At 40.1% G+C, this 26,031-nt stretch overlaps 3 protein-coding genes across 5 annotated transcripts; 1 reads left to right on the forward strand and 2 right to left on the reverse strand.

Annotated features, from left to right (window-relative positions):
* Position 1: 1 nt before the first annotated feature.
* LOC145462561 (beta-1,3-galactosyltransferase 5-like) lies at positions 2 to 2,914 on the reverse strand. Its single transcript, XM_081446116.1, has one exon. It carries the CDS (start codon positions 2,730 to 2,732, stop codon positions 1,638 to 1,640), a length of 1,095 nt encoding a protein of 364 aa, XP_081302242.1. The 5' UTR covers positions 2,733 to 2,914; the 3' UTR covers positions 2 to 1,637.
* A 4,206-nt stretch (positions 2,915 to 7,120) lies between these two features.
* Positions 7,121 to 19,440, reverse strand: LOC145462411 (fanconi-associated nuclease 1-like). 3 transcript variants are annotated; one of them, XM_081445938.1, is made up of 12 exons: positions 18,181 to 19,432; positions 17,373 to 17,589; positions 16,805 to 16,942; positions 15,432 to 15,900; positions 14,626 to 14,802; positions 13,803 to 14,057; positions 12,823 to 12,918; positions 12,629 to 12,727; positions 11,731 to 11,859; positions 11,139 to 11,244; positions 9,550 to 9,623; positions 7,121 to 7,266 (listed from the first exon to the last, which is right to left on the reverse strand). In XM_081445938.1, the coding sequence occupies exons 1-11, from the start codon at positions 19,313 to 19,315 to the stop codon at positions 9,589 to 9,591; spliced, it is 2,856 nt and encodes a 951-aa protein (XP_081302064.1). In that variant the 5' UTR covers positions 19,316 to 19,432; the 3' UTR covers positions 7,121 to 7,266; positions 9,550 to 9,588. The 3 variants fall into 3 exon arrangements, 2 of the variants coding, with proteins under 2 accessions (XP_081302064.1, XP_081302073.1); XR_014041192.1 differs by lacking the exons at positions 7,121 to 7,266; positions 9,550 to 9,623; positions 11,139 to 11,244; positions 11,731 to 11,859 and having other exon boundaries at positions 12,642 to 12,727; positions 13,803 to 14,157; positions 14,628 to 14,802; positions 18,181 to 19,439; XM_081445947.1 differs by lacking the exons at positions 7,121 to 7,266; positions 9,550 to 9,623; positions 11,139 to 11,244; positions 11,731 to 11,859; positions 12,629 to 12,727 and having other exon boundaries at positions 12,863 to 14,157; positions 14,628 to 14,802; positions 18,181 to 19,440.
* Positions 19,441 to 19,537: 97 nt separating this feature from the next.
* On the forward strand, positions 19,538 to 24,018 carry LOC145462427 (uncharacterized). Its single transcript, XM_081445960.1, has 4 exons — positions 19,538 to 19,847; positions 20,155 to 20,307; positions 20,639 to 20,685; positions 21,387 to 24,018. The coding sequence occupies exons 1-4, from the start codon at positions 19,612 to 19,614 to the stop codon at positions 22,166 to 22,168; spliced, it is 1,218 nt and encodes a 405-aa protein (XP_081302086.1). The 5' UTR covers positions 19,538 to 19,611; the 3' UTR covers positions 22,169 to 24,018.
* Positions 24,019 to 26,031: the final 2,013 nt, after the last annotated feature.

A 26,031-nucleotide genomic window follows, 5' to 3' on the forward strand; every position in this document is an offset into this window, starting at 1 on the left:
AGTTTTGTAGTTCGAATTTTGGTGACGTCATGTGAAAACCAGCTATTGTTCATTCGACGTCCCGTGATCTCCGCACGAAACACAAAAAACGCAAGTCAATAACAGAAATTAGTATCACCCAACTAGTGGACTAATGCAAATCCTGCATTTTACTTGGCTACGCTACTAGAGGTCTATTAGTAATAGTCCTTGAGTAGCGAAATTGGCGTAATCGAGCGTGACGCTTTCTCTCGTTTTATTCCCAGAAAAATATTTCTTCAACTTGCATTTGCTAACTTTATTATTGTCTTTTCTGTCCGACTAGTTGGGTGATACTAAAACAATTAGACCCTTCGCCCTCAAGGGCCACGGTTCAATAGCCCATTCGGCTTCGCCTCATGGGCTCTTGACCCGTAGCCCTTGCGGGCTACGGGTCTAATTGTTAATTAGCGCGTTTCCGCCATAATTATTGCGAGCTGCGGGAAGCTGTCACGTCAAAAAATAACTGTGGGAGATGGAGAGTAGGGTGGACGCCAGCGCGCGTTAGATAGCCCGTAAGGGTACGGTAGGAGTACGATCACGCAGTCAAACATTGAAAAAGACGGCAACATTAAAAGACCGCCGTGAAAGTATTTGAAGACAAAATCGACCCAAGTTGTAAAAACATATTTCGACTCTTTGTGTTTGTCTAGTTTCATGGAGGCAAAGAAATTTCGAGATTCAGCGCGAGTTTTCGTATTGCGTTCAAACTGTTTGCACAAAGAGTTGCTCCCTTTTCTATTTATTATGTTATATAAAAGCAATTAATATTTATGAGAAAAAATAATCAGGAGACAAAGGTAAACTCTTCGTTATTTTCATTCTTCTATTTACTCTCATGTTGTATGCTCTTTGTGATTTCTCGAGAATCAATTTATGGAAAAATCTCACTGGTAGCGGACCTGCAATTTTGACGGTTTGTTAAAATAGACCTAATATGTTCTACAATAAAGTTAATTCATTCTATTCTTTTACAACAAAATTGTATTTCTGCAAGCGAAAATGACCTATACGCAATTAAGCAAAGCAGTTGCTGAGAAAATCCGGCTTGAGAAAACTTAAAAATTTGTTACATATCTTTATCATTTTTACTTTAGTGTATGAAGTATTTTAACCATCAAGCAATTAGAAGTGTAAATTTTTAGTAATTCTTAGTTTATAATGTGTCCTCAATTTGTCCCTATCGCGATAAAGTATTTGACACGTAAATAAAGTTTCTTACTCACTTACCCACTTTAACGTAATTGTCACGCTGGTATTTGTTTTAGGCTCCTGGCCTTTTCTGAGCTGTTGTATACCGGCAGTTATTTTTTGCAGATTGCAGGTTGCAGGTTGAAACGACTTGTTTATTTGAGTTGAAGTCGAATAAACCTGAGTATAAAGGCTAACCGCAAGCAACCTAAGCTAAATTAGGCTAACCGGAGTGCTATTTAGGCTAACCAGACTCAGACTTAAAAGTCGATTTGTCAACCTGCAACCTGCAAAACATACCTGCCCGTTGTATACCGTTATTAGATTACTCTACTTGTTTTATATAAAAATTTTTCATTTTCGCTATTGCACATGAGGTCAGAGAGACGTGTATTTTAAAATAGACCTATGAAAGTGAAAAACTATATTCAGTACTTCACGTCCTCCTTGGGTGGTGAAAGAATTTTTCTCTGTGTGTCATCGAAAAGTTCGACCATGCATTCGTGACTTACGGGTCTAATGAGTAAAATGCGATCAGTATCTTTACATGAATTGTCATTATACATAATAAAAGTTGAGCTTGATACCGGCTCGACGCCAATATCTGCCGCTAGCATTCCTATATAGGCGTCGTCGATTTTCAACGGCTTCACAACATCGAACATTTGGGTGAATTTTAGAACGAGATCTTTCGAAAGCACATACCCACCGCCTGATATATAATCTTTGTAGAAATCCCCCGGATGATCCTCTTTTGAGACTGCGTAATATCCTGTGCGAAGAACAGGGCTACCGTGCATTAGATGTCCGAAATAAAATTCTGTATTGGACGACCCAGTTGCACTCAGGAAGTCAATGAGCCCACGGGTGTTGACAAAAACATCATCGTCGGTTTTCAACAAGTATTGGAAGTTATTGCAGTATTTCGCGGCCCATTCGAAGCCGGATTGTACTTTGAAGACTTTATTGTCGAAAGTTTCTTTGTAATCACCTTGAATAATGTCGCCAAATATTTGCGCCTCGCGCGAAATTCGATCCGACATGGCAACGTTCTGACCCTCGCCGATCAAGAAGACCGTCTTCCATTTCCGGTGCAAAGCGTTGTCAGTTCCCCACGTATGACGAATAACCATTCTGTTCTGATAAGCCTCAGCGAAGCTTGCAACGATTATCACAAGAAAAAAGCCCTGTTGGCACATTGTTCGGGTTAATAAGCGAGTTCGATGTTTGCGAACTTCCTGCCAAGAGTCTGAAAACCCATCATCGTCACTGGAATGTTTATCAATCCGTCGCTCGGCTGGTCTCGCGTGAGTATGTTCCACAACAATGCCCCGAGGACCAGCTAACCGCTTCCCGATCTGACCTTCTTCTTGCAGTTTCATCTTCATAGATTCAACATAGTTGGTTAGTCCTTGACTCGTCAGCCACAATGAGATGCACAGCATCGACAGTGAAACTGTTATGCATAGAAATATGCATGATGTCGTTGTCACCGAAAATGGACATTTTGTCGAAGACTTCATCGCACTTGTCGGTTTCAGTCAACGAAAACGAACAACGGTTGCTTACAGTTGATTCTGTTTCAGCCTTTGCTGATTCCAAAACAGTTTTACGACATAATAATTCCCTCCTTCCCTCTGGTAGCAATCGCTATGTCAAACACAATCATATATTAACTATGTAAACGTAACGCGATATTTTGACATGTCTGTTTAGGGCCGATCCGCACTAGTGACAATTTTGTTTGTTGTCGCGAGAATGTTGCTCCGCGTAATATGATCGCGACAATATCGCGACAATTTTTGATCCGCATTTGCATCGCAGACACATACGTTTTTGAATGACATTTGTGTTTTCAAGGTGAAATGTGAACCTGATAGCGTGACGACGGTGACGAAATTAAATGCGAATGCTCTGATCATGGACAACTTCGAATTTCCGCAACTCCTGTCGATTGTTTTGGCTGTTTTGCTCCTAAATATTTTTTCATGGCACAACACACTTCAGCTTCAAATAGCAATACTTTTTTGTTGTGTGGATCAGATGAACCGACTCCAGAACAGGGCCCTGCTGATTAAAGAAAACGAAGATTGTGATCGACGGAGAAGACGACGGCGAAGATGAAGACAGCATCCATACCACTGGGCTCTTCCTCGACCTCAGGAATCTTGGTTTGAAATAGCGGAGTAGTTGGAGTAGCGCTACCGCTGCCAGACATCGACGAACTCTGCGAATCTCCAAAAATCTATCCTATTGGGCCCATACTGGACTTGGGATGGAGTTAATGAATAAGGATGATAACATGGCTGCATCGGGCGTTGATTTTGGTCTTCAAAACCGCTTCTGGAAGGGCCACAATCGCCTCCAAAGTGGAAGGAAAAATTTCCGTGCGCAGTTGTGTGCTACTTCACGCGCGACACCATAATATTTTCTCTTATTTTATATTGCACTTCAATGCATTATTTGACATTCAGTTCTAGTCAAAACAAAAGTTGTTATTTTAACTTGCTTCGTCGCATATTGGCGTGCCCCAGAGGCAGGCCGACGGAGCGTTTGAAGTTTGCTCGCTGCAGCAAAATTTTGTCGCGTTGCGAAATTACGTCCGCACTAGCGATGTGACTTGATTGACAAATGCTGTCAATCATTGCGCCTTATCAAAACAGACTTGTCGCTAGTGCGGATCGGCCCTTATTTGTTAACTAACATTTTATAAATGTGTCATTTCAGCTGACCTCTCTAGTGAGTAAAGGCAGGTGCGAAGATTTTTTTTAAAAAAAAAACAGTATCAATAAATAATTAAGGTTTTTTTTTTTTTCAGTTGAGAGCGATAAGCCAGGTTAGTAAGTTCGCAATATGACTGACAATTTTCCACTCTAAGTTTTGCCAGTAATCGGATACCCGTGTTTGCGCAAAGAACTCTGGGATCGTCAGGGGGGCAAACATTGCAAGTCGCTAGAAGGAAATGTATGGCGAAAAGTTGATTCGACGCCCAAAAACATGGTTTTGGGGAGAGATCAACGCTTTTCCGCCGTTGTTTTATCGCGAATGGATTTTAGCAATGTTGATACATGGAAAATGTAAGTTTTTGTGGGAATAACGGAGAAATAAGTGATAAAATTTACCGATAAACTCCCTTTTGCTTGCGTGAGGTTTATTGTGAAATACATTGAAGAGAATATTGAAAATTTCAATACACGCCTGATCTCGAGAGGCTACCCCGAGCAAATGGTAGAAAAGACCCTCCGAGAAGTTAAATATAAAGACAGAAAAGAAGCTCTAAAACAGAAATCGAAAATTGCAGAAGGAACTACTACCCTTTGTGTCGGGCAATTTCACTCAACCGTCACTACCAAATTTGGAAAGCATAATCACGCACAAATGGCACTTTTAAATACAAATACTCAGAGATATATTCAAGGAGCCACCCTTCATCTGTTATAGAAAAGGAAAATCACTGAAATACGTGCTTGAAAAAGCAAAACAAAGGCTTTGAGCAACACAGTAGCCACACAGCATGAGTCGCGCGGACTCATTTGTCATTAAATCAACCCCAGACAGTACAATGATCGCCACCCGGCTTATTTCCAGCATTATTTATATGACTGAGCTTTCAAATAAGCCAAAAGTAGCCTGTACACAACTTAAAAGGCTTTACTGGGTTATTTCCTCTCGATTTATACCTAATTAATTTTGTAATATTTTCAGACTATTACGCGATGTAAATTTCACAATAAACCTCACGCAAGCAATAGAGTTTATCGGTAGATTTTGTCACATACTTCACGGTTATTCAAAGAAAAACTTACATATTCGACATATCAACATTGCCCAAATCCATTCGCGATAAAAACGACGGCGAAAAAGCATTGATCTCTCTCAAAAATCGTTTTCTTGTACCTCGAAACAAGTTTTCGCCATACATTTCCTTCTAGCTACTAGCAATGTTTGCCCCCTAACGATCCCAGAGTTCTTCGCGCAAACACGGGTATCCGATTACTGGCAACTCATTCATTGTATATGTAATATCATGGGTGACAAATTACTCCTTAATTTTAGCGCGAAATATGACAATACAAAATTTTATCCTTGCATTCACAACTAAGCTCACATATTTTCTATTTGCCATTTTTCTCTACGCATTTTATCGTCTTATTCATTCATGTTTGCTTTTTTACCGGCGCCGCGGCGTCGCTTCACGGAAAATAATTTACGCAATCCACGCCGTTTTGTTTTGTCCTCTTAATTACGGTCGAACATTACCGCGACGCATTCACAGCTTGTTATCATTCATTTGCCAGTATCCTAGAAAAGTTAGCACTAATGAAGCAGACTGCCTTAATTAAATTGAAGCACCCTCACAAGAGTTTTATAAACAATCCGTCTCAACATTTCGTCGTCTTAGGCTGTTCACATTCGATCGTTGAACGCGCGGATAGAATCGCGAGAGAACTGGACGCCAGCGCAAAACGGAAGACTTGACTGGGTGGGGGGCGGGGAACCACTCATATCCTCGAGTGCTTCGCGCTCGCTGCGCTTGCTTTTTCTTTCGCGTGCGTAAATAGAGAGGCTGTAGCCTGCGAACAGGCTCCCGGTCCCCGCCCCGATCGCTTTGCTCTCCGAATTGTTTCGCGCTCGCCGGAATTTTTTTCCGTCCTCGCCAGGAGCCTGTTCGCAGGCTAGGGAAGGTGTGAACAGTTTATCCACGTCTCGACCTCAATCTCATCGGATATCCATTCAAAACGACAACTTTTGATGGAACCCCTTTCCAAATAGTCTGCGTAGCAGCCGTTTCCTTTCGTTTTCGTGGAGACAAGCGAGCGAAGGAGCCCGCCTGGGGTTAGCAAAAAATGGGGAGAAGTGGGCAAAGGTCGAGCCGGAAGGGGGAGGGGGTGGAACCAGACAGAGACAGAGACCAACGACGCGTGGAACGGATCAAGTTTCGTGACCTCTAACAATAATAGATGTATTTTTGTATACACCGTTCGGCAGTCGTTGATTCACAGGCCGTTGTCGATAGCCGGTTTGGCAGTAGGGACGCGTTTTAATGGCCGTTGCCGCTGTGCAGAGGTGGCCGTTGTAGAGAGGTTAAAATAAGAGTGAATGTATGGACTGTCCTCCAGACATAAAAAAGTGGCCGCTTTAGAATATACTAGGACCGTGGATTACCTGTAACCCAGCTGATTAGCTAAGCGTAACTCCACGTTAAATTAAGTATCGTATCGTATCGTATCGTATCGTATCGTATCGTATCGTATCGTATCGTATCGTATCGTATCGTATCGTATCGTATCGTATCGTATCGTATCGTATCGTATCGTAGAGAGGGTGGCCGTTATAGAGAGGCGGCCGTTAGTGGAGTGAGTTTAGAAGCATATAATGTTTCAACCCCTAGCCTATGCAGCACAACAGCATTTTTTCTTTCATTTCTCTTCTTTTCTTTCTCTTCTTTCCGAAACACCGTCTGCGTCTGCTGTCGTTCTGAACAATCCACTTTTGTTTTTTCGTGTTTTTTTTTTGTTTTTTGTTTTTCGCATCTCCTGATATTTCTCTTGGAAATATTTGACATAAGCGTTAGCTACGATAAACCTGTTACTGGCAAAAAAAATAAACAAACAAACAGACAGACAGACAGACAACCAGACAAACAAACGAAAACACGCGTCACACAAATTTGCAATTATGTAAGATCAAACAAATATGAAAATGTGTTTATTGAATAGTTACAATTACGACCATTCACTCAAACGTTTAAGCAACCACTACTTCCTCGATGCTGTCCAAATATACAATCACGTGTTTGTTCGTTCTTCGCCAGTGAGCCCAGTAACGTGAGAAGTAGATATTCATTGTCAATCCTATAGAAAATGCCAAGAAAAATGGGAGTCCTGTACCAATGCCAGCAATTCCCATACTCGCTGTTGTGTGGCAAGCGGGCTGTTGTTCGTAGTAACTGACTAAGATGGCCATGCCAGTAAGTTGAACGAAAAACATTCCAAAAAATACCACTGTAAACACCAACATAGCAATGTCGTTTGCAGGCATCGGAGGACATTGCCACTGAAATAAAATATACACAGACGATATTACACGGTGACGAAACGATATGAATTTTATGTTAGACTGGCAAAAACAAGATTTCATGAGTGAGCGCCCTCGGAAGGGCACCAACATGGCGTTACCATACAAAGCTCTATTAATTTGGGTGAAACACTTCTCCAGATAACGCGCGAATGAAAAGCCGCACAGACCTAACTCTTGGTCGGTGATGTTGTTTACATATCAATCATCTATCATGTCCCAGATTTTTGACTTAATTGATTGAATGGTTACGATTTTAATTTTTGATTGCGTGACGGTGCAAACCAGCCATATACAACAGAAACCCCAATCGCGAAGTTACAAAACTGAAATCAAAATCCTCGCTAATTCTGGGTTAGCTTAATCGGGCTTTAAACAACCCGGCCTAGAAGGATCAATACTTTAAAGCGAACCTTGTTCACGTGGACAACCCAAGCTGCTCTTCGCGCATTCTCATTCCCGGCCAACATTATCCGTTGGAGAACTAGGCACTATCTATAAAAATATTGGCGCAATTTGTCTAGATCCTGTGCGGTTTTCTTCAAGGCCTTCGAGGTCGATTTTTTATTATATTTTTTTTATTTAATTTTTTTTTCTTCATTCATGTTTGCATAACAATCTGACGTCGCAACAATTCGGTGAAAATTGCTGGAGAAAGTTCAGACAAATTTCGCCTTTAGGAGAAAAGATTGAGGTCGCATTTGATGTGGGAGACGTTGAAAAAAGTAGAGGGCGAGCACATGGTGTGGGAAGTCGGAAATCGCTGAAAGAATGCAAACCCTTTGAAACAAAGGAACTTCCCTGCAGCAGCAAGCAAAATACATAGTTGATATTTTCGACCTCTCAAAACAGGCTAACGTTAGGCTAAAGGCATGCCATTGAATAATGCAACTTACTTATCACTGAATCATATTTAAAAGCATTGCATCAGATCTTCCTGATTATAAGGTGCTTGCTGGGATGTTTTTAATTTGAAATTCGGCGTGAACGTTTGTTTGAAAGTAGCTTTGCAATTTAAACCTTTTTTTCAACCGCGCGTTAAAATAATAGCCCGTCTGGACACTAGCTGACTTTTGTGAATGGCGCGTTAAACAGCGCGTTAGTTTGTTAGTTAAATATAAGCGTAGTACACTGTTAAACAAGTATCACGCTTAAATTCAGTGCAGATTACCTGTCTTATCGGTTTGAAAATTCTTTTCGTGCGGAAGTGGTAATTGCAGATCGGGCATCTGTCGGTGTACACAGCACTTAACCACGTCTCTAAACACGACTTGTGTACCTCCCCCATGGTTCCTTTACACCAGCACACTCTATGTAAAGATTCGTTTTGTTCTCCGCCAGTGTTGTGACATATTCGGCACATTGGAAGATCATCCCCCAACGAAATAGAGGTTAAAGAGCACGAAACTGGGAGTACGGCTGGAGTTTGACACTCTTCAGCCATCGTAACAGCTTCACTATCACATGAACTCTTTCATTTTAAGCGAAAGCAACGTCACAATTGATTTCACTACACGGTTGCCATGACTGCGTAAAAGCGCGCGCGCGCTCTGTTCGTGAGGATCCCTGACCGTTTTGAGAAAGCTTATACGAAGTAATCGTTCATAATTATATGCCATCGGGACGAAACCGTTTAGTTTCCGCACTCCACACAGACTAAAACCTGTGCATGGGTGCAGATATCGAAACCTTCGGACAGTAGGCTATGTCAATTAGGCGAGCATTGCAATGACGGCAAACTTGTTTCTTCATTACGCGAGCTGACATTTTTGGGAGGACATTTAACAGAATGGTGCGTTACATAATCAACAGAATGTCTCATTGTATCCAAAAAGGTTTACCTCTTTGCTCATTATCTATGGGTGCAACTTACGTTGTGTTGCAGCCACAGAATCAGTCACTACAAAGAATTTGTAAAGCTTCACAAACTCGTTACGGCTTTTCGAGGATAACCTCATATTTATCACTTCAAAGAAATCTCAGGCTCACTATTGAAAATGATATAAAAATGAAGTATTTAAATATGTAAATTATATGCAGTATTCTCAAAATACAAATTAAATTGTCTATGTACACCGATGAAAATATCAAGTCTTACAAGAAGCAAACAAACAAACAAACAAACAAACAAACAGACAAACAGACAAACATAAAACAACGAGGAGATGCAAGAAATCGCTATAACATTTAGCGCTGAGAATGGAAATTTCATAACACCACTTGACAATAATGGTAGGAATGTTTAAGTAACTCCTTTATTACCATTGCAGACTGGGTAATAGTTTCTTCGTCGACTGTATTTTACTTTGAAACTTTCAGGCGCTTGGCACCTACAGCTGAAAAAGAAAACAGATATACTCAGTCGGAGTGGGTATCTTTTCTTCCCTGTTGATCACAGTAACAAGTGGAACCCTTTTCCCTGGATATAAGACTAGTTTTACTAGAGTAAGCAATACCGAAATAGTACCACTGTCGTCCTATATCCTGGCCAAACAGGTTGGCACTAATCATTAGTGTTCAGTTATGAATTAATGATGGTAATAGGACTGAGTGGAGTCCAATTCGGTCTGTAATCATACGAGTGATTAACAAGATCGGGCGACCGCGAAGCGGGAGTCCGATTTGTTAATCACGAGTATGATTACAGACTGAATTGGACGACACGATGTCCTGTTACCAATTAATCAAAACTATGACAAAATTCGAGAGTTGAACAAACCATCGATTGAGCGCTGAACGATTAAACGTCGTTATGAATGTTGAAAAACACAGCAGTTTACTCAACAAAGTGCACCGCAACAGCGCGCGCAAAATGACGCTTACTGTCCAATTAATGCTCAAATCGGGCTGCTGATAGCCAATCACGTTCGAGAATTTTGTTATAGTTTTGATTAATTGTGTACAAACTGGCGTTCGGAGAACAAACGGACAAATAGACTTGCCAAAGTATGTAAGTGTCCGAGCAAACGAAGCGAGACGAAAAAATAATTAAAACAAAACAATCGAATGGTTCAGCGTGGTTTCTGCGCGCGCTGCCTCTAAAAAGTCGAAGAAAGCATTACGTTGGGCAGCTAAAAGGTGAAAGGGTGTAACAAATCGCACCGTCTTGCTCAAAGTAAACGCCAATCCGAAATGAAATCGCAAGCTAAGTGGACACAACATATATTTAGGGTCAATAAAGAATTTTACTCCGATTTCATACAGGCTGCCTTGAATAGCGAAATAGTCCCTTTCATATCTTGGAAATGATGAAACAGTTTCCAATCAATCATTAGGTCCATTCCCTTTACTGACGAGTTTAATTATTCTCATCACATTCACGCCTCACTTTGTACGAGCAACTAACGAGAAATTACATGTAGTTACTACATTACTTTCAAAAATTTTCGGACAAAAAAGTGTCCGAAAATAAAACCGTCCGAAATTTTTAAGCGTCCGAAATATTTACAGTACAGTATAAATCTTTGAAGTAGCTCCAAAGCTCTAAGTTTCCTTTATGGAGTGAACTCTAGTCGAGACACTGCTCGAGATATGTAATGGGCTTGATAGAATTTTCCTTATTTTCTCGTCGGTGTATCTGTAAAACCTTGAGGGAGCAGAAAAACTATCATGATCATTTTCACAGATGTTGTTCCAGTCCAAAACGTGTTTTGTAGGTGTAAATTTACGTTAGCTATGTTTCGGCAAAGTGTCCGACATTTGTCTGAAGTGAGATAAAAAGCGTCCGAAAATTACCCGTCCGAAATTTTAACGTACGAAATTTTTTGCAAGTAATGTACTCTCCTTTGAGACTGAAAGGCAGCGCTAAAAGTTACACTTAATAGGAGAATGATAGTATTTGTATGCCTTACCAGTCACATAACAGACTTCAACATTCGCTCCAAGTGATGCCAACACATCAAGCCAGATTTGTTGCTTAGTAGAGAGCTTGTCTCCAGGTCCCTTGACCTCAGCAATCTGACGGTACAATTACAAAAAAAACACTACGCTTAGTTCAGGACCCGTGATGGAGAATTAATGCGCTTTACAGCGGAATGTTCCGTAAGTTTTGAAATTTTTGTATTGTTTTCCAGTTATTCCTTTCCATTCAACAACCAACTAAGCTACATGAATTACATGTATCAGTCGAAGCAAGTTTGTGAAGCAGACCTTAAGAAACCAATACCTTTATTTAGGAACCAAGTTCTCTACAAGGTGGGGATGCTTGGCACTTTGGCAAAGGAGAAATTCCAAAGCTAAAATTCCAATAATTACTTCTTAATACCAAAACCTCTCAAAGACAAAGTATTCCACGCCTTCACGGTAGAGGAATCCTCGCCCGGTCCCATGTCAACCAGTGTCGTTCTAAATATATAATTTTTTCTTCTAACACTGATGGTTTTTCTGTTTGTGGTAAATCTGATTCATCACAATCTCGTCACAATACATGTACCTGTATCTTACCATGTAATCCAAAGAAGCCGAATTCCACACCACTAGGTCAGGCAAACCAGATCGATGATAGCGATAACCTTGAGCGAACCGAGTAAATATGCCTGATAACACCTGGCCACCCAGACAAGCCACCAGTTGCTAGAGAAAGAGAAAAATTGCTTCAGTATTACAAAGATGCACATGAGCTGAAGCGATTGAAGTGTATTATCCCTGCAGTCATCGCAATACAGATTTGTTAGCATAATCCTAAGACAAGGAAAAAAGCAGATCAAACCATAGTTTGAAATCAATTGAACCTGAAAGTGCTTTACAACAACAGGGGTTTTATTAAGGGCTGGGCACCAGGCAAACTGACCGGCTGTGAGAATGATTATGGCTGCCTGGTTTGACCATCTACGGGAAAGTTTCTCTCACTTATAAAGAAGTTCAGTTCAAAACATTTTGCCCGGCTGTGAAAACCAGTTACCCTCCTGCTGAAAACGTTAATAAAACCCCTGAAACTACAACAATTTTATTACACAAGTCATGTGAGGTACATATAGGTTTTTAGTGTTTGAACCATTGGAGCCAATTCAAGTGGCCCCATTAGGCAGGCGCTTATAGTATCCGCTTTCCATAGCATACAGTGACAGAGTATTTCTACTCCCCTCTAGATGGCATGCTAGTCCGTTACAGGGTTACCCCCAGCATTAAATTCTCACCAGTACCCATGTATACACCCGTTGGAGAGAGGCACTGTGAGAGTAAAGCATCTTGCCCAAGAACACAACACAATGAACCTGCCAGGGCTAGAACCCAGACCTGACCATTTGATCCTGAGTTCAGCACTCTAGGTATTTAGTCATCACATCTCCCAAAGGCTCTTGATAGAAGGCAAGAATACCACAAGATAAAGACTGCTCCACACCTTCGCTTGTTCTACATTTGTGAACCGATCCCAGTTGAGGCCTGCACAAAGCTCGCTTTCATGATCATCCCATGTCTTGATGAGCATTTCCTGAAGTTTCTGAAAGAAGGACAATTAAGTAACAACTATAGTTAGTACCACATATTTGAGTAACTAGCAATAATTAAACAATGAAGAGAGTAGCATCCATCTACCTTGACTGGTGCTGCTGTGATCTCTTCCAACCTCTTGACAATCATTTCCTTGCGGCTGGTGTAAAATGAGTCAAAACATATGTCTAAAGGTGCAGTCTGAGAGCAAAAAATTGAGTGAGCAACTTCAAGTTTCTCAACACAGTACACGTACCAATACAATTTCAAACAGAATGGTCGTGAGAATACAGAAAATCATCAAGTACAGAAGACAATGCCAGGAAGTACAAAAAGTTTTGTAATTAATTATAGATTGACTTAACAAAAGCACTCTAGGTAATAGTGATGCTCTTTCCAGTCATTCATGTGTTAGTTCACGTAAACAGGTTTACACTGGCTTTCACGAGAATGACAAACAATTTTAAGAATTTTAATCTTCAATGGGTTCAAGTCTGATTGAGCGAAGATAGTAAGGATATATAAAAAATATATAGGTCCAAAATAAATTATGCAAGTTGGATAGGAGGCATTTATCATTTAACAAATCTGTTCAGCAAATTAACAAAAGGAAGTGTAATTGTTGGGATGTGGTTATTCTCTATGTCAGGCCCATTTTCGAATTCTACCTGTAATAAAATATTACAGTTCGGTAGTTCTGTCAATAACAGGGGCCGTCACCTGTAGCCTTGTTCTCCACACCCGTAGCAAACTTGTTACTTTGTGGGTAAATTCTATCAACAACAGGCAATTTCACCCATAGCATTACAGAAAAATGAAATGACAGCCCTGAATAATACAAGTAAATGTAACAATGTTTTCAAAAATTGTGTGGTGAGCAAGTTGTGTGATCTTTGAATTACAGGTACAAGTAGCTGTACAAATTTGAGTTCTGCACTCTTCTGTTTATAAATTCTACATGTAGTTTCTATTAAATCCAATGAAAACCCTTCTTATATAAAGTGTATTTTGATTAAGACTCCTCAGGCTGTGCTTTAAATTCTTTCTGAACAAAATACAGTTACAGGTAAACTGTTCTCAAATACCTGGAAAGGACATCTAAAAACATCAGGAATGCCACTTGCAAAAATAATATCCCACATGAACAGGCAGTAGAGTAAGGAGTATGTTGATCCTTCACCATGGATTCCCTGATCAAATCCCTGCTGCCGGTAATATGACAAGGTATATTCCTCCACTGCACAGAATGTTTTTGTACCATCAATGACTTGGCCACTTTGGTCAATCTCAGGGGCAATGAAGACACCAAGCTCAGCGCATCTTGTCCCGGAGATGGTGATCTGTAATCATTAGGATTGGCAAAAAAGCAAGATAACAAAGGAAAGTTGTCCATCAAATGCTCCATTCTAGAATACATAGGTTTTTTTGTTTTAAAATAAGCTAAAAGAGAAGTCAGAACAACAAAACAATGTCCAAAAGCATTGTTTAGAACAATGCTGAATGTTTGGGTGCTTTCTATTATGCCAAAGATTCCAGAAATTTTGCTTGGAAGTCAAACGGAAAGGTCCGTTTTGGTTCCTTCCAACCGGAATATTCTGGATCACCTCTGAAGGTAGTCCACTTTGACTGGTCAGACCGGTCCAACTGCAGGTTGCTGTTCCATTTTGACAAACCGGTTCATTGCCAACCTTCTTTTCACTTATGTAGGGAATTCAGAAAAGGAATAAAAATGATAAGAGTCATTCCTGGTCAGCTGGCGTAATGCAAAACACCTTTTGTACATGTACTTCAAACTTGCAACCAGCAAATTAAAATTGGTAACTATACTGTTAATATAATTATTTAATTATCCAATTATTTGACTGCTGAGTGTTGAGTTATCATAGATTAAACTGGAGTGATGCTTACACTTTTGGACGGGTTTGGTTCCTCTAAATCAAGGTCTGCAAACTCTTCACACTTTTTCTTCTTTCCTTTTTGAAACAGAGGTGAAGAGAGGATACGCCTAGCTCTCTGTATCAGTGCAAGCCGACGCCCAAATCGAACATGTGGATCTGATAAACCCTGTCTGATAACCACCATAGCCTTTAACAGAGAGAAAATATCAGAAAGTGTCAACAGTAAATAAGTATTTATTAAATATATGAGTTATTGACCAAGCCTGAGTTCAATATGGATGATACATGTAGTGGCTGATATGTAGCCATATCGACCATCAAGCTTGGTCAATAAAGGATTTTACAGGTATTACAGGATAAAGATCACCAATCTCATGTGCGAAACAGTGGGTAATGCCTGCATGGACAATCAATCACAGCACAGGAGTTGGCTCATCTTTTCTAATAATGGGTTACCTGTGGAGCTGCAGAATAATATTATAAGAAAGTTTACTACAGTAGTTCTGAGCAGTACTGTATGCCAAGATCAAGATAACTCGAGAAAATTTCCATAACAGGAATTTCTCCCAGTGCTAACTTAATTTGAAAGTATTTCAAGTACATTATTGCATAAAACCAATCTGGATAACAGCCTGCATGAACGTTAGTATCTCACATAAAATAATAATCTTTACATGTAGCATCTCAAAAGCAAAGTTCTCCAACCATGCATCTCTTACAGTGAGAACAACTGACAGCCTGGTTAAGGGGGACACAATCATTTAAATCAAAATACGTCATTAATAGTTGGTAAGCAAGTGATAGTAAAACATGTACCTTTTCAGGTTGTTTTAAATGCTGATGCAAATTCAGCGCTAGTCTGTCATACCAGCGTCCACGTGAATCAAAACAAAACACATCTTGCTCAAGCAAAGTTTGCAGTTGATTGACAGCCTCATCATATCGCCGCCACTTCTGTAAGACTTCAACTCCATAATAAAACATCTTAGTGACGGCCCACTCCGCACTGAAGCATCGCAAGTGTTCTGGGAGGAGCACAGCTGAGATTTCTGAATTGTCTTTCAGTTTTGCAAGAATGTCACTGAATTTCTTTGATGCTTCAGGATAATAGCTGTATGCTTGCTCAAAATCATTATTTTCTAGTGCTACAAGCATTTCATGCTTTTGCTGGTATGCTTCTGCAAATGTAATGAGACTGTCACGAGAATGGAACACAGGTGTGGGTCTGTCAATCACGTACGCTGGGTAGACAACTTTGCCGATGTTAGCAAGGTAGAGTGTTGACCTAAAAATCAGAAGTACAGCTTAGATGAAAAAACAATGTCATAGCATTTGACACAGGCATGGTTTTCTGTCAATTCGTGGCTTGTCTTTTTTTTAATATACATGTAACCTTGAACTTTGAAATTTATTTCAGCTGCAAAATTTTCTTACCGAAAAATACAGGCATAAAGCCACAACCTATTTAATATACAGGTAATGTATAATTTATTTTTATGGACATAACCTTTGAAAAGGTAACCTCTACATTCAACATGTCTAGATCCCTTTCCCAGATTTGCTTTCCACCCCCAACCCCCAAACAACAACAACAAACTTAAATATAGTCAGATTGTGTCTTTGGGTGAAGAGTTACATGTAAGTGTCTTACATACTCAAGAGCACAACTAATATAAACAGAAAAGATGAGAATCCTGGTCATTGTGTTGTGTACATCAGTAATACATGCACCCTGTACACGTATGTCAAACTTACACGTCAAAACTGGAAAATATGTGCGACTTAGTCACAAAAGGCCATATTCATATTCTCGGTTTTGGACTGGAACTACAGTACCTTGAAATGAGGGCTCGTGCAAGGGAATATCATTAAAAAGAGATTAATGTCATTTGCATTTGAAAAGACTCCCTGCATCAGCCTCATTTCCAAGCTAGTTCCAGTCCAACACCAAGAATACCAACATGGTCTATTGGTTTTGGTTTTACTTCTGATTGGATAACAAAGTGACACAAGTCTTTTTTTTTAAGCCAGTCACTTAGTGAAGTAATTAACGTAAAACCATTACATAGTAAATGTGAAGAAGAAACTTGTACAATCATGTACATGCACGGGAGTAAATTACAACTCTGGTGAGGTTTTCAACAGGTCGGGGTCACTGATCATTGGGACAAAAGGAGCAAGATATTTACAGTTGCTGAGCTTGTCCATTGTTTGTGGTATCCTCATCATCTGGAATGACATTCATGGTAAACAACAACAGCAGTCGGCAAAACACTTCCCTGGGATCAGCAGCCAGTCTGACACAACATCCAAGGGTGTGCTTAGCTCTGTTAGTAGTAAAAATTTTTAAGTGAAGAAGTGAACAAGATGGATTTTAATGTACATACTTGTACATGTAAAGAGAGGCAGAGTGACCCAATAACAATACTTATCTTGGCAGGAGCCATTCCTTCTGCCTAGGTTTATAATTTGGTACAAACAAACTTTAATCTGATCACTGTAATCTGACAAATTGCTACGCTTAGGTAGTGTGTTTTAAGGGAAGAGCAGTGGGAAGGGGGGAAGGGGAGTAAGCACACAAGGTGTACATGCAACTGTAACAACCCATACAGAACGAAAAGTGAGACTTATGCACTGGCCTTATGCAATACGTCATGCTCTGGTAAACCAGAGTTCTAGTCGGAAAACAAAAAGTCATCTGGCTAAGTTAGACTCACATGTTTACATAATTATATTAATATACGCTTAGATCCTTACTTTTTCAAAACAACACCTTTAAGACTTCCAAAGAGTGTCTTCTGGTTTTCAGCATGGTTTACTATCATTTCTATTGTGTCCTCCTTGGTCACTCCTTTCTGTCCAGCAGATTTTGAGGAAATGTTAAGAGATTTGCCCAAAAGTTTCAACTCTGGAGATGCTATAAGGTTTAACGTCTCTCTGAGTTCTGTGAGTTGACCTTGGTCTTCTAAAAAACCTGCACAGCAAGAGGGCATAAGTACCAGTAAGTTATGATTGATCAAACATAACTTACAAATCTATGTATACCCTTATATGTACATATAGTTGAATCGATTTCTCAACCCTCAAATTTTTCTGTTCTCAAACCAAAAGATGTTTTGCTCCCGTCAGTCAAACACTGCTATTTTACCCCCGCTTTCCTTTCAAGCCAATTTTTGTTTCCCTTGGAGGATTGAAAAATCCACTGTATAAGGGTGCAGGTTCCACTCTTTTACAGTGGAATTCCGATTTTCCAAACCTCAAGGGAAACAAAAATTGGTTTGGAAAATCGGTTGTTATAAAATAATGAATCAATCAATCAATCAATCTAGAAAATGTTTTCAGCAAAAATGCATTGTAAGGAACTTGAAAAATCTGCAACTTTCCTTGTACTCCGAGTTTAAAACACGTTGGATGGTTCGTGAATCTCTGAGCAGTACTGTACATGTATATGTACAGTACAGTGTGTCTTGTAACACTTGCAATAACCCTGTACACAAAGTACAGCCTAGCAAGTAGAAATTAAATATTTCTAGTACTAAAAAGAGATGTCCAAGATTAACTTTACCTTTTTCCACAAGAGAGTTTAAAATCGGTGTTAAATTGCTGCTAATTTTTGGGTATTCCAATTTGCTGCACCTAAACCAGCCACGTTTACGTTGGAAAAGACGTATATACAACTTCTGTTCCTCTGGAGACATTCCATTAAATGTATCAATAATATGATTGTCTGACTCATCAAACAACTTCCTGTCGTCCTCATTTGACAACACATTGTTTAAAACTAACTTGAAATTAGCTAGGTAATATGGCTCATAATCTTTGTTTTCATGGGTATTAACATCTTCTGAATTTTCTTCAGACAGGCTTTTGTTATGTCCTTCTGTTGTGGGACAATTTGACTGATCTGATAGTAAATCCATTTGTTTTGTTTGTAAATTGCCACTGTTTTGAGTCAATGTTTCCTCTGCTTCAGCCACACATTTAGCAAAGGAGCATTGACTTGAAGACTCTTGCTCAGCAATGCCACCACATGCAACATCACAACCATTATTTAAAGTGTCACAATTGTCTTTCTTTCTGACTATCTTATCTGTCTTTTTCTCCAGAGTGGCAATATCAGAGTCATGGATTATTGCAGTTTCTGATGCAGAAGAAACTTCCCATAGAGTCGACTTTTCATCCCTTGATTGTGGACGTTTGGCATCAACTTTAAAGCCTTTAGCTGAGGCAGTTTTATCTTGAGAAGTTACTGAAACTGTTCCTTTCTCCTCTGACTCTCTATGACTATTAGAGCCAGGCAGTTTGTTTGCTTTACATGTAGATGTTGCTTTACTTGAACTATGGCTATGCTGTCCAAAATAGCTTTTACAATTGTTATCCAAATGTTGGTTTATCTTGGAAAGTATAACAACTTTTCCACACATTGGACAGGAAACAGTCTTTGGGCTGCACGGTTTCTTGAACCATGTTGCTATACTCTTCTTTGCATTGTTATGTTGCGTAGAGGACTCGACGTTTCTATCTGTAAATGGAATCTTCGTACGGTTTTCTTTCGATTCAATGGAAATTTCATCCGAGGAAAGAACTATTTTTTCTGAGCTTTCATCTAAAAGGCAAACGTCTCTGTTCGCGTCTTCTACATCTGTGTTGCTTTTCTTGCGCTTACGAGAAAGAGAAAACCTTGTTCTTTTTTTATCCATTTTAAGACTCGCAAAACAATGGAAACTTCAAAAACGATACCAACGCAAAATTATATGAAATAGCATATTGGCAGTACGGTAATTAGATCCGTAAAATAAGCGCACTGAAACAAAAAAGTGATTCCCGCCTTCCGCCATTTTGAAAATGAACCAGCAGTATTTCGGGAGCGGAAGAAATCTTGGAGCGGAAACGAGGCCTCGTTACCAGTTCTCTGCCAAATCTCAACAACGAAACAAAATGGCGACGAACAAGTTCCAGCAAATTTTCGTAATACTGGATAGTCTATAATCTTGTGATGGCATCCAGTTCTATTTCAGGGAGTAGCAATCCGTTTGGAGCCACAGAAAGAACGGGAGGTTCTGGTGCTGTGCCGAAATCGTTGAGAACAAATGTCGAAAGTGAATCCATGGCCACCGAGAGGAAGTCAGAGGAACGAGAACATTTCTCGGCTTCTGAAAGCTTTTACCAGAGAATGGAAACAATGATAAACAAAGAAGATGTGCAGTCTATTCTGGACAAGCAGAAAGAGACGTAAGTGACTTCTGCGTTGATATTGATCTCTTCAGCAATATGTATCAGTCAATTCCAGCTTTGACCATCTGATCAACTGACCGACTGACCAACTTACCGACCGACCGACTGACTGCCCGACTGACCAACTGACTGACTGACTGACTGACTGACTGACTGACTGACTGACTGACTGACTGACTGACTGACTGACTGACCAACGCACCGACGGACCAACTGACCAACTGACCGACTGACCGACCGACTAACCGACTGACTGACTAGCTGATTGATTGGTTGATTGATTGACTGTTTGATTGATTGACAGGCTAACAAAATTTGAGAAGACAAATGCAAAATTCGGCAGATTCAATGACTTGTCTGCTGCACGATTCCTGCACTTGAATCAACAACTAAGAAATCACACAAAGATGTTGTTAGACATGAAAAAGGATTTGGATTCTGTCTTCAGAAGAATAAGGTGACAATTTTTATTGTATGAATGAAAATAATTTTACTATATCTCATCAGTTTTGTAGTTGTTAGCAAGTAAATTATTTACAATGAAGGGGCTGATAATTTACATGTAAAACTGTAATTTGTTATTGTATGTAATACAAGAGGTGCATGTAGGTGAGTCCATAAAATCAGTTAACTGCTTGAATTTCTAACTTTACATTCATGTACAAGTGTGCCTATTATAAGTGTATGTAAGATAATCGTGTGTTACAGTAGGTGCTTATTTTGTTGGATTCTGTGTTCATAAGTAGGTGAAAACTATTGATTTGTGTCATTTATTGGATTTTTTAAAGAACTGTAAAGGCTAAGCTGGCAAAGCAATATGGACCTGCATTTCATGGTAGGTGTTGGTACCCACAGGGCATCAATGAGCTTGTTTAGATTTTTCTTGCTTTAATTCACACATTTGGTTTTGGTATTGAATTCACCATATAACAGAGCAATTTAAACCCCAGTACTTCTCCCTGAAAATTAATGCCCTGTACATTACCCCCACAAATCATTCTTCGTGTATCTACTTTCCCCTCTCCTATAGACAACACCCTCCCTGTGTATATTCTCACATCTTCATACTGATTTTAGCCATCTTAAATCATCTCTACCCTGAGCAACTTGTAATACAATGTACTCTATGCACAGAGTCTAATGAGACCTTATGCATACCATGGCATGGTAAGGGTTGATGATGATGACAATGACAATGATGAGACAGTGAAACTCCACACACCCCTGGATAATACCCTATGTATAGCCTACTTTCCTGATGTTAAATCTATCTACTGGTATTTTAGTCCACCTGCTCCAAATGAAAAAGCAAGGCTTTTCCCAGCCATTCGTCTTGGTTACATCATCATGTTGAATTGACTGTGAAAGCCTGGGAGAAAATCGTTTGGAAACTAGACTGCAGTCAATCAAGAGTCCAGGCACTTTCCGTTGCATCATCCACTTAACCTTTTTTGTAAAGTCTCATTAATAAAACTCACCTTTTTTCTGATCTTATACATGTCCTCAATTTACCTGTTTCATTTGTCTTGAATTCAGCTATTTCAGCTGGTATACAAAGACTGGAGGAAGAGCTTGGTGCAAGCATAGAGAATGAAGATGTCTCTTCCATGGGTACATTATCTGAAAAGCACAAGCTAGACCATGAAAGTCAGACTTCAGATCAGCAACTTGTAGTCGAGCAACAGTCTACAGACCAGGATACTAAAGAAGACATAAGCCAAGAAGATATACCTGCCGTCACATGTAGTACTACTTCAGAGTTGAGGACCCACAATGATCAATCTGAGGACAGAACTGCTGCATCATTAGATGTCGCCAGTGCAAAGACCGAGAGAGTGGAGATCATTGAAGACTACTTCGAGCCTGAAAATGCAACTGTAGAGAAGACAGAAGGTTTTAATTCACAGGACACTGACAATGGCTCTCTGAGAGATGCATTAAGTGTCCAAAAGAGTAAAGATATTAATAGTACAGTAGACACTGATGAAATCAACCGGACAACGGACACAAGTGATGTGATCAAGTCAGTTGACACAAATGATACAAGAACGACAGTAGACACAAGTGACTCTAGTGAGACAGTAGACACAAGTGACCTGATTGGGACAGTAGACAAAGGTGATGCAAGTAAGACATCAGAGCCAGTTGACACTTGTGGGACAGTAGACACAAGTAACATGAATTTGACTGTAGACACAAGTGATAACAGTAGGGTAGTAGACACAAGTGACGTGACTAGGTCACTAGACTCGAGTGCCAGTACAAGTGGGACAGTAGACACAAGTGATATAACTGAGACAGAACAAGAGATAAAATAGTTTTGCAGCGTCCTTTTTTGTTTCATCGAATTTTCGTGATTTTTGATAGAAATCTCCCGGGACTTGTCAGTGCGTCTGACATCAAAGTGTTGTAATCACACCAGATTAATGAAAACAGAATAAAGTTTTGTAATAAAAAAAAAAAATCAGCTTTCTCAGATCTCTAACTACTGTACCAGAGGGGAGAGCTGGAATTTAAACTTATTAGAGCGAATCACTAAAGCATCAAGTAGTTGTCATATTGCGACTGAATTGCAAGAATTAATCATCGCCACCATCATCATCGTCGTCGTCATCATCATCTTTAATTTGCCACACCATAAATGATAATAAAAAATAATAACAAAAACAAAAGGTGTCGAGGACACCTCCAGAAAACCACCAGGCTTATAGCGGAGCCCACCTCAGTTGTTTTAAGTTCTGCGTGAGCGTCGTCCCGACCAACCGCCTCTGGGTCTCCGAGGATGGTTCCAACAGTGCCCGTCTTAGCTTCCTCTGGGCCAGGCTCCCGGTAAATTCCCCGGTGTGGGAATAATAAGTCGGTCGAATGCCCCAGGATGGGGACAAGAAAGGAGACAAATGCTTGTTCCCCTGGGGTTCATCCAAAAAAACAAAACCGTACTCAAGACTTGGTAAATCGTAACGAAGAAAATACTAACACTGGGTAGCAGCTGGTGTTGGTATATTAGGGCAGTTTTCACTTGACTGTCCGAAGTATTTCGTGTTTGCTCGATCAGTTTTGCATTAGCACTCTGCGCGATTCGCTTAAAAAAAACTTGTGTCACTTTGTCATCCAATAAGAAGTAAGACCTTGAACCAGTCGTCTCAGTAATCGTGACTCGCTCTCACAAGTTTTCCCGCGCTCTACGTCTGCTACACGTGTTTGCTTTGATTGCTTCACGGGATTGTCTGTAAACTTGTGAGAAACTGACTAGAGTATTGACTTTGGTTTGGTCCTACGACGCGGTTAACTGAAAACAGCTCTATCTTATACCAATGTACTGATTGTTCATTATTTTTTAGTATTATCATTTTTTAGTACTACTATTTCATTTTAGCATGCGTGCAAATTTGATTAAGGCTTATTATCAAAAACCTTGAAGTTAAAAAAATGCTGCATGGAAAATATAATTATGTCGAAAACTTCAAGATGTATGATCGCATATTCAACAAACAAAAAAGTAAAAGATCTTTTTTCATAACCTGACCGTCTCGGGTAATCAGACTTATTGATGCATTACTCGTTATGAAATATTTAACAATTATTCCACGAACGCCCGTTGGATATGAGATAGTAGATAGCCAACGAGGCGCACAGAGTTGGCTATAATCATCCGGCATATCCAACAAGCGCAAAGTGAAATAATTATTTTATCAAAAACGCCCTCAATATAGAAAGTAAAATAAAAATAAGACAGTACCAAAAAGTTACGCGTATGCTCACCATATTCGTAGAGCATGGCATAGATAAACAGTAGCCTCAATTTTGCGCGAAAATATATATGCACGGATATTTGTTCCGCGGAAATTATCTGTTCCGAGAAGCGAACAGTTTTCCGAGAGCGTAGCTCGAGGAAAACTGTGAGCTTCAAGAAACAGATAATGTCCAAGGACAAATATCTGTGCATACATTTTTGCGCCAAATGGCGGCTATTGTGTTTATTATCCTTCAAATATTTTTCGCAACACATGCAGTTTTGAAAATTGGAAAATATTCTCGGATACTGCCTCAGTTTTAGCTGGGGAATATTCGGTCACGTGACGTGTTAATTTAGACCAATCGCGCGCGAGCGAAAATATTTGATGGATTATAATGGCTCATATACCATGATCACTAAGCCAATGAAAACTCTTGAATTACATTATCTAATGATCCAGTTTTTAATAAACCCCTTTTATATAGCTTACGCGAAGACGGATGAAGGATAGGAAAGTTTGTTCCCGTACAGGCCTCATTCCCAAAGTTATACCTCTCAGTTCATTTTTAGACATGGTACCCTGCTCTTTCGCGAGTTCTTTTTTTTTCTTTTTCACTCGCGTTTCGTGGATGTTTTCGTGGAGGATGGAGCTGTTCGTAAAGCGACTATTAGGGAGCGGGCTAAACCTAGCTGGAGGGCAAAAGATAACTTGGGTTTACAAGCAGAATTTCACAGGAAGCCCGGGACAACTTAATGCGCCATTACACTCGAAGGGTCTGGAAACAAGCGTAACGGTTTCTCAAGTCAGAATTGAAATCTCGTTCTCCCGGGTTGTTTGCACGCGCAGGCTTAAGTCCTTAGAACACCAAGCCAGTATAGGAGAAAAATCTTTACTTTATTGTCTTTAATCCTGATCTTGTGGCCTCAGGGCGTTTTCATACGAATCGAAGCAAAGCGGTCAACTGAAATAATAGCATCAAGAAATCACTAAATGTCGTTGCGTTTCTAACTTAGAAAGTAATCACAATGATTATGCCATGTGCTCATGCTAATAGAGAGCCTTGAGAGCGGTTAAAATCTAAGTATAGCTCTCACTAGAGTCACAAATTTACGTAACAATCTAAACATCAACATCAGTAGATTGTAGCTTACCAACGTTCGCGGGTCTTGATTTTCCTATGAGAATTTCGCTCTAACTTGTCTTACGATCTTGAACAGAAGGGTTCTTAGCTTGAACTGAATGTGGGCTATGTTTGTTAAACATTTAATGCATCAATCACGGTAACGTCAATCAAATGGGAAAATATTTCTCAACCATGTTTACCGGGAGCGGTTACAACAAGTAGAAAGTTATCCTGGGTAGGCGGGTTAACCCTTGGTTAACCATACCTAGTACCTAGAGTGTTTAAAAGGAAAAAAGTTAACCCGCCTGGCAGGTCAGCCCTAGCACACAGATAGGGTAACCCGACTACCCGGGTAACCCTAGCCTCGTAAACACGACGAAGAAAAAATGAGGAAATGCGTGAGTGCAAGGATGACCCGCTTGCTAGGGTAACCCGCTTGCTAGGGTACTGCCCTCTCTCTCTCCCCTCCCTCTCTCCTTGAAACTGGCCCTATTTTAAGCCGCTCAGGCTGTCCTCCGCATGACAGGATTGATTATTTCTAGACCCTCGTCGGATTTACCAAACCGGGAGTGATCTAAAGATAAATTGAAAAAGGTAACCTCGATAATAATTAAGGCCTACTACGCCGGAGGAATTTTGAAACGCAACAATCATCAGTTATTTTGGATAATTAGTTAGGAAAGCTCGGTCAGAGAAATCACATGATAGGTCATGATAATCGTGACGCCATTGTTTTCGAAAACCTCCGTTTTCAAAATGTTTTCCGTCCAAACGAAAACGCAAAGCCGGCGTTTACGAATTCCTCCGATTTGAGGAGCGTTTTCGAAATGCTCCGTTTTCGTGAAGGATTAGTGTGAACGGCAGGCCTAACCGTAGTGGGGGTGGGGGTGGGGTGGAGTACTCCCTTACATGGGCTACATAGGTATGTACAGCCCCAAAGGGTATGGTTTTTCAGCCGTTTTGGTCATAAATAGGGTATAGATTTTAGCTGATTTGGTCATTAATAGGGTATGGTTTTTGCATTCTAGCCTTCATATGGGTAAGTTTTTAAGAAGAAGCCACTTTTTCATCATTATCGAAAAGAAAAGCAACAAATTATGTTTATTGTAACTTAACATTGGTCTGAACTAGGGAACCAATCATAACGCAGGTCTGAAACAGGGTTTTGATTTCAGGGTCAGGTCATAAATAGGGTTTCGAATTTTGGTCAGGTCATAGATAGGGTAGGAAATATCGCAGATTTTGGTCATAAGTAGGGTAAGGGTTTTGGGAGGCGGGCCTCACACCCCAACTCAATTTTTCTGGAAGTAAACTCCTCCCC

Source organism: Orbicella franksi, chromosome 1 (genome assembly GCF_964199315.1).
Source record: "Orbicella franksi chromosome 1, jaOrbFran1.1, whole genome shotgun sequence".
NCBI lineage: Eukaryota > Metazoa > Cnidaria > Anthozoa > Scleractinia > Merulinidae > Orbicella > Orbicella franksi.